General features: G+C 31.7%; 1 protein-coding gene and 1 long non-coding RNA gene across 18 annotated transcripts in view; one reads left to right on the top strand and one right to left on the bottom strand.

Annotated features, from left to right (window-relative positions):
* LOC105330549 (multiple epidermal growth factor-like domains protein 10) overlaps window positions 1–10,082 on the top strand; it is a 119,582-nt gene extending 109,500 nt beyond the window's left edge. For 8 of the 17 annotated variants that reach the window (XM_066070560.1, XM_066070714.1, XM_066070665.1 and 5 more), the window contains 3 exons: window positions 8,395–8,437; window positions 8,590–8,677; window positions 8,963–10,082. Coding sequence is in view for 6 of the 17 variants with exons in the window: in XM_066069744.1 (XP_065925816.1) it covers window positions 4,151–4,288; window positions 4,389–4,520; window positions 4,715–4,846; window positions 6,939–7,160; window positions 7,279–7,397 (743 nt within the window). In the remaining 11 variants the exon portion in view is untranslated. Of the gene's footprint in view, window positions 1–4,150; window positions 4,289–4,388; window positions 4,521–4,714; window positions 4,847–6,938; window positions 7,175–7,278; window positions 7,411–7,641; window positions 7,750–7,892; window positions 7,971–8,394; window positions 8,438–8,589; window positions 8,678–8,962 lie in introns of those variants that run through there. The other 9 variants (XM_066069744.1, XM_066069694.1, XM_066069658.1 and 6 more) reach the window with 9 other exon arrangements.
* On the bottom strand, window positions 866–3,139 carry LOC117681175 (uncharacterized). Its single transcript, XR_010708692.1, has 5 exons — window positions 3,085–3,139; window positions 2,581–2,675; window positions 1,690–1,830; window positions 1,253–1,339; window positions 866–949 (listed from the first exon to the last, which is right to left on the bottom strand). It is a non-coding gene; the product is annotated as an uncharacterized lncRNA (long non-coding RNA).
* Window positions 10,083–12,328: the final 2,246 nt, after the last annotated feature.

Genomic DNA, 12,328 nt, shown 5'->3' with positions numbered 1-12,328 from the left:
TAGATTTTGACCTTAACAAATCAGGTCAAGCTTGTTGGATATGATTTAACACTTATTACATTTGTGACAATTTATTACAGGTGGTCTTATTTCTATCCGAAAACTATTATAGATAGAAAAAATCTTTTAAATGCTTTGTTTTCTAGATAAGTTTCTTTAGTTTTATTTAGAATATTTTATTTATTTATACATGTACATATTGATGGATAAGATTTAAAACAAAAAAAAAATACTTAAAGAAGGCGTTGATTAAAGATTTATTAAAAACATGCCCTTTAGAACTACCACAATTTCTTTCAAAAATACTTATTGATAGAAATCAGAGAACAGAATACCCCATCCCCTTGTTTATATCACTTTTATCCTCCCAGATGACCTTTTCAGAGAGTTTTAAGTGGTGATTCTTGTGCGTTTATGGAATATTTTTCTTTTTTGAAAAGCTTACAAGTCTACACAGCAAAATGTGCCACATACGTTTCACATACGTTAAACATGTGTGATACGTATGTGACCTCACGTACGTTTAACGTGATTTAAGTACCACGCGTGTTTAACGTACGTTAATGAACATATGTGAAACGTATGTTACACGTGTGTTAGACATACGTGATACATTCCATACGTTTTACGTATGTGGATCCAACGTACGTTTTTTACATGAATTACATACGTATCACATGTAAATTGCTTAAAATTGAATTACTTGAATATTTTTAATTTTTCAGTTCATTCTTGATATACTTCATCTGGCTGCTTGAATCACTTCAATTGATTACTCAGTTACTTCAATGGATCTTTGGAAACATTCATTTTGCATTTCCAGCTTCTTGTTAATCTAAAACTAGAGTTACAGAAAAAAAAACAGTTTTGAGATTAAAAATGAATTTAATTCCTTGAATGATTACATTTAGATTTATATTGTTGTCATTCTTCTGTGCTTTAATAGTTTCTGGAAAAAAAAAACAAAGAATTTTACATTAAATTTCATTTTATGATTAAGTAAAAATTGCAAATGCCTCGGTTGGTTTTTTATTCAACAATATTGTTAAAGAATAACAGGTTCCATTTAGATTTTATTGCAAATACAACATGAAGAAAGTTTACAATTGTTAATAATTTTTTCTTTTATTTGCAAGCTTTGAGAGAGAGAGAGAGAGAGAGAGAGAGAGAGAGAGAGAGAGAGAGAGAGAGAGAGAGAGGGGGCAAAATAGAAGGTCAATCACAGGTATTAATATGACAAAATAATTTTTACCTCTAGTATATTCATCCTGATTTTTGTGCACCTTCAACTTCTTCCTTTTTCATGTTTTCCCATGACAATGCTTGTTTGAACTTCTTTCTAAAATATTAATACAAACTTAAGTACATATAACCATTAGAGTTTTTAAATACACGATAAAAAATATAATTTATACATGTAAGCGGAAAACAACGTATACAGGTAAATATTTTTTTATGCAAATAAGCTTGAATCATTTGGGTGAAATGATATTCTAAAGTACACTTACACATAGTTTCACATAGTCCCCAGAAAAGTGTGTGTGTTTGTGCATGCATTGGGGGGGGGCAACTACTTGATAATTCACTTTTTATATGAAAATTTAAGAAAAATCTTTGCTGCAACAAAAAAAAAGGGGGGGGGGGTAACTGGATACATGCCTGTATTAGTCCTTATCTAAATTGAATTACCTTAATCTGTCACTAAATTAGCAACCACATTGCAACTGTCTTTGAACTCCGTGAAGAACTTTTGGATCCTGGATCATTCATTACAAAATCTTCAGGCTACATCAAAACAGATCTTTGAAACTTCTGTATTATATCCATTTGCTACAAAATATAATACATGCATTAGATAATTAGATATATCAAAATTTTACACTTACTTACTAGGAAATACAAATGTACATGTAGGTGTCATGCAACAGATTATCATTATAGTCTGTCCCAAGTTATTTTTGCTGCATATTTGAACGATTTTTGATAAAAATACACATACCTGTGACTGAAGTGCAATTAAAATCGATGGAAGGGAAAATTCCCAAGATAACTTCATTCACACATTATCATTTTTCCCTCGTAAAAATTCACAGGAACGAAAACAGATTTCCTACGGAGATTTATAATGGGGAATGTTGACATCTTTTCTCCATTCTGAAATACTCGGGACCCCTCGCGCAATTTTTCAACGTTATCATCCGGGCGTCTTCATCTCCTTGGCAATGGAAAAACCTCGTAGACTTTTTATTTTTAGCCGTGTACTGATACCCAACAAGCTAGAGGGGGCGTTTCAAAGGGGAAATCTTGGGATTTTTTCATACTATTGAATGAACATCGTCTGAACCAAGAGGTATTTATAAATATTGAATAATTTAAGAAAATATGCGGCAAAAATATCTTGGGACAGACTATAATGATCCTGAACACCCAGTGACTTCTACTATTAATGAACTATGTCATAGAAATCCATACCTTTGAGTTATTTATTAGGTTGGATTTGTATGAAAAAAAATTTCCCAGCGGTGTTGATGACCCTTAAAAAATGTTTAAATTGTGAAATGCAATGGTATGTGTACTTACATTATGATTTTATCAATTCAAAGAGACATCTGTCATTGACTGTGTTAGCTAGTTGGTGTCCTCTTCCAGGGATATGTCAAGCAGCCAATGCATGCCTATAAAAAAATTTCAATTACCATGCAATAAGAATACAACTTAATAGAGGCAATTCAATAATCATTTCACTTAGTTGCAATGGAAGACCTACTCGTTACTTTGCATAGGCTTTGCTCTAGTTTTTCTCTACTTTCAAATATTTCAGTTTTCAAATGCGTCTTATCCAAGATCGACATATATTTAAAGGGTTTTAATAAGTATTGGTTCTTCTATATTAACTAAACCAAATAGCTGCTTAGATGTAGCTCTCTGGGGAAACATCATTTTTATCGTCATTAATTCAACCCGAATTTTCCCGGAGAACACAGTTACAGCTCCGTGCTACATGTTTACTCTTTTGACATCGGTAATTGTACGATATAATTTTGAAATGCAAGTAAATAAAAACGAATGCTTGACAATCATTACCTCTGCTAAATCCATCCTGTAGTTCGATCTTCTGCCTCCGTGACGTAAAAATGTGCATATATTTTGTCATCGACAAAACTAAAACCGATTTCGTTTTAATTCCGGATTCGTTATCGAATTAATTTTAAGAAGACACGTGGCTTCTGTTAATGAAACAACTTTATTTATGCATAGTTTAAACCAATAAACACGCACAGTAGCAAGACTTTCCTCACACATGTTCACATGCATTCATTTCAGAGACAACATCAGACATGTACATGTAGATCATGCGCGGATCCAGAATTTTTTTTCCGGGGGGGGGGGTAGGGGGTCCGAAGGATAATTGTGTTTGCCCGGGGAGGGGGGGGATTCGTGGCATATTTGCGATAATTTTACTGTGTAAATTTCATTAACTTTCATTTTCGGGGGGGGGGGGGTCCCTCCGACCCCCCCCCCCCCCCCGCTCATTAGATCCGTGCATGCAGATAATTTTAATGTAAAGTTATTCAAATGCATGCCCTCAGTTCACACATATGTAAAACATATATATTATTAACGCACGTGTAACATGGTTTTTAGAACTCATGTTAACCATGTGTTTATTAACATATGTGTAACATGTGGTTGAGATCTACATATGTAAAACATGTGATTCACATATGTTTAACATATGTAAAATCTAACGTATGTTAAACATATGTGATGTTGAACGTATGTTATCACACGTATGTTAACCATGCGTTTCTCAACATATGTTTAACGTACGGTTTAACTTCACATGTGTGTAACGTATGTTTAACGTATGTTGTACGTGTGTTAAGTTCAAACATATGTGAAACGTATGTGGCACAATTAGCTGTGTAACAAGTCTTGAAACATCATTAAATGAACAACAACACATATTAACTATAATACGGCCAAATTTATAATTATCGACACAATTACACTTACTTTTAGCAGAAACATAAAATGCACCAAAGATTCATTGATTGTGAATTAAGCACTTTATTTTGTTTAATTATTTTACACAAGTTATGTTTACTTGATACAAATACTAATCGACGAGTATAAAACTGATTCATAGAATGTGACAGAGGATCCTTTGGATTTGACTGCAATGAAACATGCGGACACTGCCGTGATATAAATCAATGCTTCTATACTAATGGAACATGCCTAACCGGATGTATTGCTGGCTTTCAAGGGGATTTGTGTAAAACACGTGAGTATTAAGGAGATGTTTTTCATTTTATTAGCGAATGAATAAATCTGTTTAATAAAGAAGTATTTACAAAGAGTGCTGAGTATTCTTTTTTCGTTAGCGTGCCAGCGCGGGTTCTTCGGAGAAAATTGCCTTCAAAAATGTCTCGAAAACTGTGCAGGTTGTAATAATAAAACTGGTCTGTGTGAATACGGATGCCTCGAAGGATATACAGGATACTTCTGCGAAAACGGTGATTTTAACTTTAGCGATTCATTAGAAACACATGTTTTCACAATTTATTGTTTGCTATTAAATGATATCGGTTATTACATGTTACTTAACTGTTGATGGAAAATAAGAGGAAGTAGTAAAAAGGTGATTTTTGTGTTGCGTGATGAAAAACCTATTGCAATTTATTTATTCATATCTATTTATGTTATACAGCCTGTCCGTATGGATTGTTCGGACAAGATTGTACTGGTGTATGTAACGACAACTGTACGGGGTGCAACAATGTGAATGGTGTGTGTGACAGAGGATGTCATCCGGGCTGGATGGGAGACTATTGTGATATAGGTAGGTTAGCTTGCATGGAATCTGTCTATGTTGTTGATATGAATCAACAATTCAACATTATGCATATTACATCCATAGTATCTATAGTTTGTTGGCGATATACCTGTTTTCTATTTTTAGTGATTTCAAAATCATAGCTGCAGGGTAAAACTCAAGAAGATTTGTTAAAAACCGAAACGGGTTAAATTAATTTTAATGTCATTAACATGTTTAAATCGTTACTAATCATGATTTATATCTTTACAGTTTGATATATGGTAGGTAATAACAACGTTCAAAATACTAAATATGTTGATACACTCCTAAATGCATACACCTTAACATGAACACTGTAAGTATATTCACAAACTATTTACACACAATGAAATGAACCGCTTTATTCAGCATTTATATAACCACATAAATGGCGCATCAGGAAAGTCCTCTTACTTAATAAAGTTGACAAATATTAGATTTCCCTTCAACAAAATCGTGAATCTTTAAAAGTGTATCAGTTTTTATCCAATTGATGTTGGACGTATGTCAGTGAGTGCTGTTGGTCAGTATTACACCAGCAACAAACAACAAATGTCCACAAAACAAAACAAAACAAACAAACAATAAGAAACATACAGAGAGAGAGAGAGAGAGAGAGAGAGAGAGAGAGAGAGACCCAAATACACATTGATGGTTTTATCGTAAAGGTGAAAATCCAATTTGTATTTAGATTATTAAATGTTTACGCGAACGCTTTGCTGAGTAGCTTAATAGATTCGGAAATGCACTGCACGCGTTTTTTTAATGTATCCTTGAGGTGTACCTTATAAGTATTAACCAGACGAAATAGCAAGAACTGCTCAATTGGTAAGAATTGCAACTTTGATTATTAAAACAAAACCCTAATTTAGTTGTGCTGATTGCAACCTAAAAAGGTATGTACATATTATATTATTTAAAGTGCGCAATTGTGATAAAACATAATTTTGCTTTAATTTTAAGAATTTGCTACAACTTCATTTTAATCTGATTTGTTCTTGATATTCTTACATTATCTTTTCCCTATTACATTTGTTTTCTGTCATGATGCATCAATTTAAATATATTCCTATATTTTTGTAAGTAAATATGTTTAATTATGGATTATTTTACATAACAATATTAGATATGTTTCATTCAACAAATTAGCGTGGTGTATATATATTGATATTGTTAATTATGTAATTAACAACTCCAAAAAAGTAAACCAACGTATATTATAGTAAAGAAATGTATTTCAGCTGCTCTATGTTCAACAAATATCAACAGATTATTGTTAACTATATATTTTTTTAAATCATGTTTTCAAAGAGGTAACTCACTGAGAGAAATCACCAGCCTTTGAAGAGATAAAAACATACTTGTAACTTGAATATCCATCACACCAGCAAACCCGCTGGTAATTACAGTAAAACTCGTTTAGAACGAACGCGGATATATAGCGAATTCTCGGATATAGCGAAATTTTTTGAGTCCCCAGTAAAATTCTTAACAAATCTTTGCAACGTTTTACAGTGGTAACAAATTCGGATATAACGAATTTACGGATATAGCGAACTATGTTTGATTCCCGTAGAGGTGAATAATTACGATATTTAACATTTTTATAACATTTCTTTACAGTTTAAAATGTGTGCACTACTATTTAACATAATAGTTTAAAAGAAATTATTTCCATTTAAATTTTTCAATTCACAATCTAATTATTTAAAGTAACACAAGAATGAATTTTTATTTTAGGCCTCTATAAGCAAAATTAAAATTAATAGTCTGGTGAAAGAAACCATTTATAAAGTGAATTTGCTATAGTTATTATTACGTATTCGTGATGTTTGGAATTTTTATTAATTTACAATTCTTTTCAGTAAAATAGAGTTTGCCCTTCCGCCAAAGCTGTTTATCTGCTGTCATTTTCTTTGGCAGGTTGTAGAGATAACGTCATACTCTGACGTCAAAGTGATTATTCGCACTTATATGAATCATCTTATCAGTGCATAAGAGTAAATCAATAGAATACATTAGTAGTAATAAAACATCTTATTTTGTATTCTAAATAGCTCATATGCATGCATTCCAGTGTGCAGCTTTACTCACGTTCACTGCAGCAGTACTTTCTTGGACATTCATCGCAAAAGCAATTCCTTGGACATTTATTGCAACCGCAATTTCTTGGACTTTCATCGCTGCAACCTTTCTTTGGACATTCACCGTAGCAGCATTTACAGAAGCATCGATTCTATGGGCATTCACTGCAGCAGCGATTCGTTGGGCATTTGTAACAGTCATTCGAAATTAATTCGTACGACGCCACGAGTAATCCGTTAAAATAATTTTATTACATCACACTTAAATGTGCATTGGCGTTTTGTCTACAAAATTACTACTGTTTAATTATAATGTCAAAAAAATTCTTCCAGACCTCCTGAAAATCATGATGTACAGACTGATCCCCATCAAAACAAATGGATCTCTTGGCATACTTTTCAACTTCCTTCAATCTATGGAAACAGTCCGCAATATTCCGAATAAATCATGACCATTATTATCAGGTAGAAACAAACTAAGGAGTCTGAGAACCAGTTTAAGTTAGTAAACGATAAAAGGAATGACAAGCTCCCGTCATAATTTAATTTTTATTTTTTTCTGAATGTTTGTTTGTATCGGTATAATAGTTAAACCATATACCACTAAAAGAGTCAACTAGGCTCCTTTAACAGTGTACTATAACTGTATACTAACGTAAAATGTTTTTAATAATAAAATTTTTTGGTCTTGCATAGACAGCATCATCACACGAAGGTTTCGGGCAAAAAAACCCACAAGTCATTGGACAGCAGCAAAAAAAAACCGAACTTTTTAACTGTAGTACGTATTGTGATAAACGACAGGTTAGTAAATATTTCTTGTTTTGAGACAAACTGTAAGAAACGTGTGCTAAAAAGGAAGCTAACATAAACATTATATAATTCATAAAAATATTTGAGAAACTGAAGTACGATTGTACAGTGGCTTATATATATGTAATTTGTAGAATCATTTGTTATGACGGACGATACCTGTTTTCTAGTCAAACGTGATCCTAAATCATCCTGCAATTTATAGTGTATGTGTAGGTATTACTTTGTTTTAACTTTGTATCATTTATATAGAATAAATTTATTTAAAGTTTTTAATACTCATTCTGACAAATCAAGAACGTGTTGTATTAGGTGCATACACGCATGGTTTTAATGTTTACGTATGTCATGTAATAAAACATACAGAAACATCGACAGCTGTTTATTGAAAGAATCGATATTGTATAAGAATAGGTGCCAATTTATATTTATTTTGATGAATTTTAACGGACTTTGAATTTTTCCTCTATTTTTCTTAAAGAAAGATGTGTTCTTAGCTGTTTTCGGGTTACATTGAAAACAAATTTTAGCCAATTTTTATAAAATATTTGGAGTATTTTCTCCATATATTTTTAATAAATTCAAATTGTTATTTTAAAATATTTACTAATTCGTAATTTTACCATTGTGTTACAGTCCATTCATCCTAATGGAGTCAGTTAACAGTGGACAAACTTGGGTACTCTTTTTAAAAAACTAGTCGTACATGTGTAGCAAGTTAGTTCACTGGGTTAAACATCATTTTGATAAAAGTAAATATTAAAAATAAAATATGTAAATAGAAAATCTTAATTATTTGCAATATACAATTATTTTTTCTTTTCTTTTCAGGCGATGGAAGTGTGAATATTACTTTGTTTTCTACATTACCATGTTTAAGACATTATAAATCATAAAGAAATCCATAGATATATGAAAGGTAATATTAATGTCTATTTGTTTTTGATTTAAACTCTAATGTACAATATAATCAACTAATGTAATAAATCATTTACAAATAATTTTTCAGGCAATGAACCTATGAACACTTCTCTTTTGTCTATATAGACATACTTAATACTACAAATTACAAGAAACCAAGAAATATTTAGAGGCATTATGTTTTTGTGTTTATAAATCAAACTCTGTTTTTTATTTCATTTCAATTTTTTATCACCTGATTACAGTGTATATCCGTTTACTTGACCCTATATGATTTTTTTAGGTGAAGATATTGTGACAGTCAGAAACAAGCCAATATCCAATACGTTTATGAACTTTGATACCTACCGCTGACTATATATTGTCGTGAGTACCAAATACCACTGACAATTAGAATCAAGCTGGTATGCGATACTAGTATGGACTTTGATTCATTCATAGACCGACTAATATATCGTTGTGGATATCAAATAAAAATGACAGTCAGAAGAAAGCTGATATGCGATATTTCTATGCACTTTGATTCCTTCATCAACCGAACATTTTATCGTTGTGAATATCATATCAAAGTGACAGTCAAAAAAAGCTTATATGCAATACGTAAATATACTTTTACAATTCATTTACCAATGAAGCGCCTCTCAATTACGTCGTTATGAATCAAATCTCGTTGGATATTTTCCTTTTTTCCCAAACAATGCAATACTACATTAACTAGAATGTTAATTTATTTAAAATATGTTGTTTTTTTTCAATTACATTTAACATTTTTGTTTTGTATTTATCAATAAATGTTATACAGCAAATTTTATTTTTGTAACCATATTATTACAAGTGAATCAAAACGTTAAATAATTTTAGAACAAACAATTTTTTTATTAATGTGTACATAAAACTGTTTAGTATATATAAATCTATTTCACGTTCGTACTGGTATACAGTGATGCTTAACATTCGGATTTCAAAGTGTGTCGTTAATCTCAATTGTTTCCAAAAAAAAGACGAAAATCAGTTTGAAAAAGTGTCTCTTTTTTCAAATGGTAATTAAGTAGTATTTTCTTTTACTCTTTTTGATGTTTGAATATGACCTACACATATGGAATGAAATCCAAAAAGAAGGGTAACAATTTAGTGATTGCTTTGAGTTAATTTTTTTGCTCTGAAGATGAGGAGAAAGAATAAATGACAAAAGATAAACTGATTTTTGGTTTCATTTTCTAAGATGTTTGGAAAACACAACGTTTCTCCTATTCTGTATACACACGTTATAATATCATTTTTTAAAAACATGAATACACAATATCAAAGGTTTTGTAATAGTCTGAACTTACATTATGCTTTTATTTTTTGTTTTATTGTCTTAAGAAAATAAATTTCCTTCGAAAATGTAATGTACAACAACATTCTTTTTTTCTTTGTTTATTTTTGGTGTGGATCATATGGAAAAGTGAAATAAAAAATGAAATTCATGAAATAATTCCAGTACTGTTTTATTAAAGTCGGCTTGGGGTTATATGGAGTGTTATGATATTTAATTTATATGGATCCTCGAGATCTATGTTCCGCATTATTGGCCGCAAGCGTTATATTTTATCTTACCTGTATTAAAAGAGGAGGCAGAAAGACAGCTTCCAGATGACTACTGGAGAGCCGTGTTTCCCGCACCCCCATTTTATACGCACGGACACTGCAGTACAACATTCTCCTCCTTATAAGTAAATGCGATTAAGTGCATACTAATGATCTGACGACGCACCGTGGTCAGTAGTAGCGTTTTATTTAGATTTTTGACCCGGCGTCGACAGGCTCATCACTGGACTTAATAACACATGTCTCCATGATCATAAAAAAACATACGTTATCTATTTAACGCATGTACTTTAGCCAATTGCTATAGAATTTCTGTTATGATAATACTTAGCCACCATCGGTACAGTAAAAATAATGAGTGAATGAATACGAAATATATTTATTGGTGGACTTGAAACGGTTTAATATGTTCCTTTCATTCGTATGAGGAACATGGCCCTAGGGCGGTAACAACTTATATGTTTGGTGTTTGTCTGATAAACATGTGAGGGTTTGGCGACAAAAACAAGAAGAAATATTTTGTTATCGTGTTAAATAAGGAAGTCCACCGTAAATTAAATATGTTCTATAATTACCTGTCCAGGTTGTCAATGCAATGTTAGTTATACAACTAAAAATATATCTAGTTAAGTCTCACCGAATCCGGAATTGCTTACAGAGATTTGTTTCTTATAACAAAATACAAAAAAGGTGTGGATATACATCAAGACCTGTGATCTATTGTTAAATTTAGTTATTTTTCATATATGAACAGAGCTTTTAACGTTTTTGGCACAGTTACCATACCCTTAATCTGAAGTAGTGAGTGCCGAAAAATTATGAAATGCAATAAATCTGATTATACGGTAGGTGACACACATGATAAGTCGCTGAATATCAGCGAAGTCGTTAAAACTCGCACCGAATTACATATGCTAACACACCGGAATGTTCTTGACACCGAGAAAAAAGTGACACGATTGCGTTTGCTGTCTGAAACTAGTGTAAAAGGGTTTGTTGCAATGAGAATAAAATCGAATTTTGAAGTTATTCGATTATGTAGTGTAACTTATTACATATACAGATGATATTAGTTCCTAAGCTAGTTGTTTAATTTATGTTTTCAGAAATATGAATTCATAGAGAGTAAAACTTAATAAATACACACATACTATTAGTTCTTATTGAAAACGAGTTTTGCCGAGAGGCCGCTTGCTGGTATTATATGTCAGTGTAAGTCACGACGCAGTAGTTACCTTCCCCTGCGCGTGCGTGACTGAAAGGTGGAAGAAAAACTTAATATGTTTGTGTAATAGATAAGCTATTGAACACCCTCCCCCTTTTGTGCATTGTAATGATTCGAAAGTCAACCGTTTCATTTGAAATATAAAATATATTGAAAATGTGTAAAAAATGAACCTAATAGAAACAGGAAATTATAAAATAATACAGATGATATTAGTTCCTAGTTGTTTAATTTATGTTTCAGAAATATGAATTCCGGGAGCGTGAAACTTAATAAATACACACATACTATTAGTTCTTATTGAAAACGAGTTTTGCCGATAGGCCACTTGCTGGTACTATATGTCAGTGTAAGTCACGCTGCAGTAGTTACATTCCCCTGCGCGTGCGTGACTCTAAGGCGGAAGAAAAACTTATGTGTAATAAATAAGCTATTGAACTCCCCCCTTTTTTGTGCAATGATTCAAATGTCAATCGTTTTATTTGAAATATGAAATATATTGAAAACGTGTAAAAATCGATATTTGGTAAACAGTTTTTGCATTACTCTGTCTTTTTTTGTTTTGTATACATTATTATAAAACAAAATTGATTATTTGATTCAAAACAATAACTAAATACATTGCTGTATGAAAAATTTGGTAATTTTGCTATGTCAAATTGACAGCAAAGTAATTAAGTTGTATAACTCTAAAGTTGCCTATATCCCAGTTTAACAATGTATCGATTTTTATTACAACTAGATGATAGCCCGCGCAAGCGCAGGAATTAAAACTTAAAACTCTAATATGATATGTTGTTTAGTCATTGAACTATACTTTTTAGTTCATATGCG

Source organism: Magallana gigas, chromosome 1, assembly GCF_963853765.1.
Source record: "Magallana gigas chromosome 1, xbMagGiga1.1, whole genome shotgun sequence".
Classification (NCBI taxonomy): Eukaryota; Metazoa; Mollusca; class Bivalvia; order Ostreida; family Ostreidae; genus Magallana; species Magallana gigas.
The sequence above is the reverse complement of the archived record's forward strand: the minus strand, read 5'-3'. Positions and strand labels throughout refer to the sequence as shown.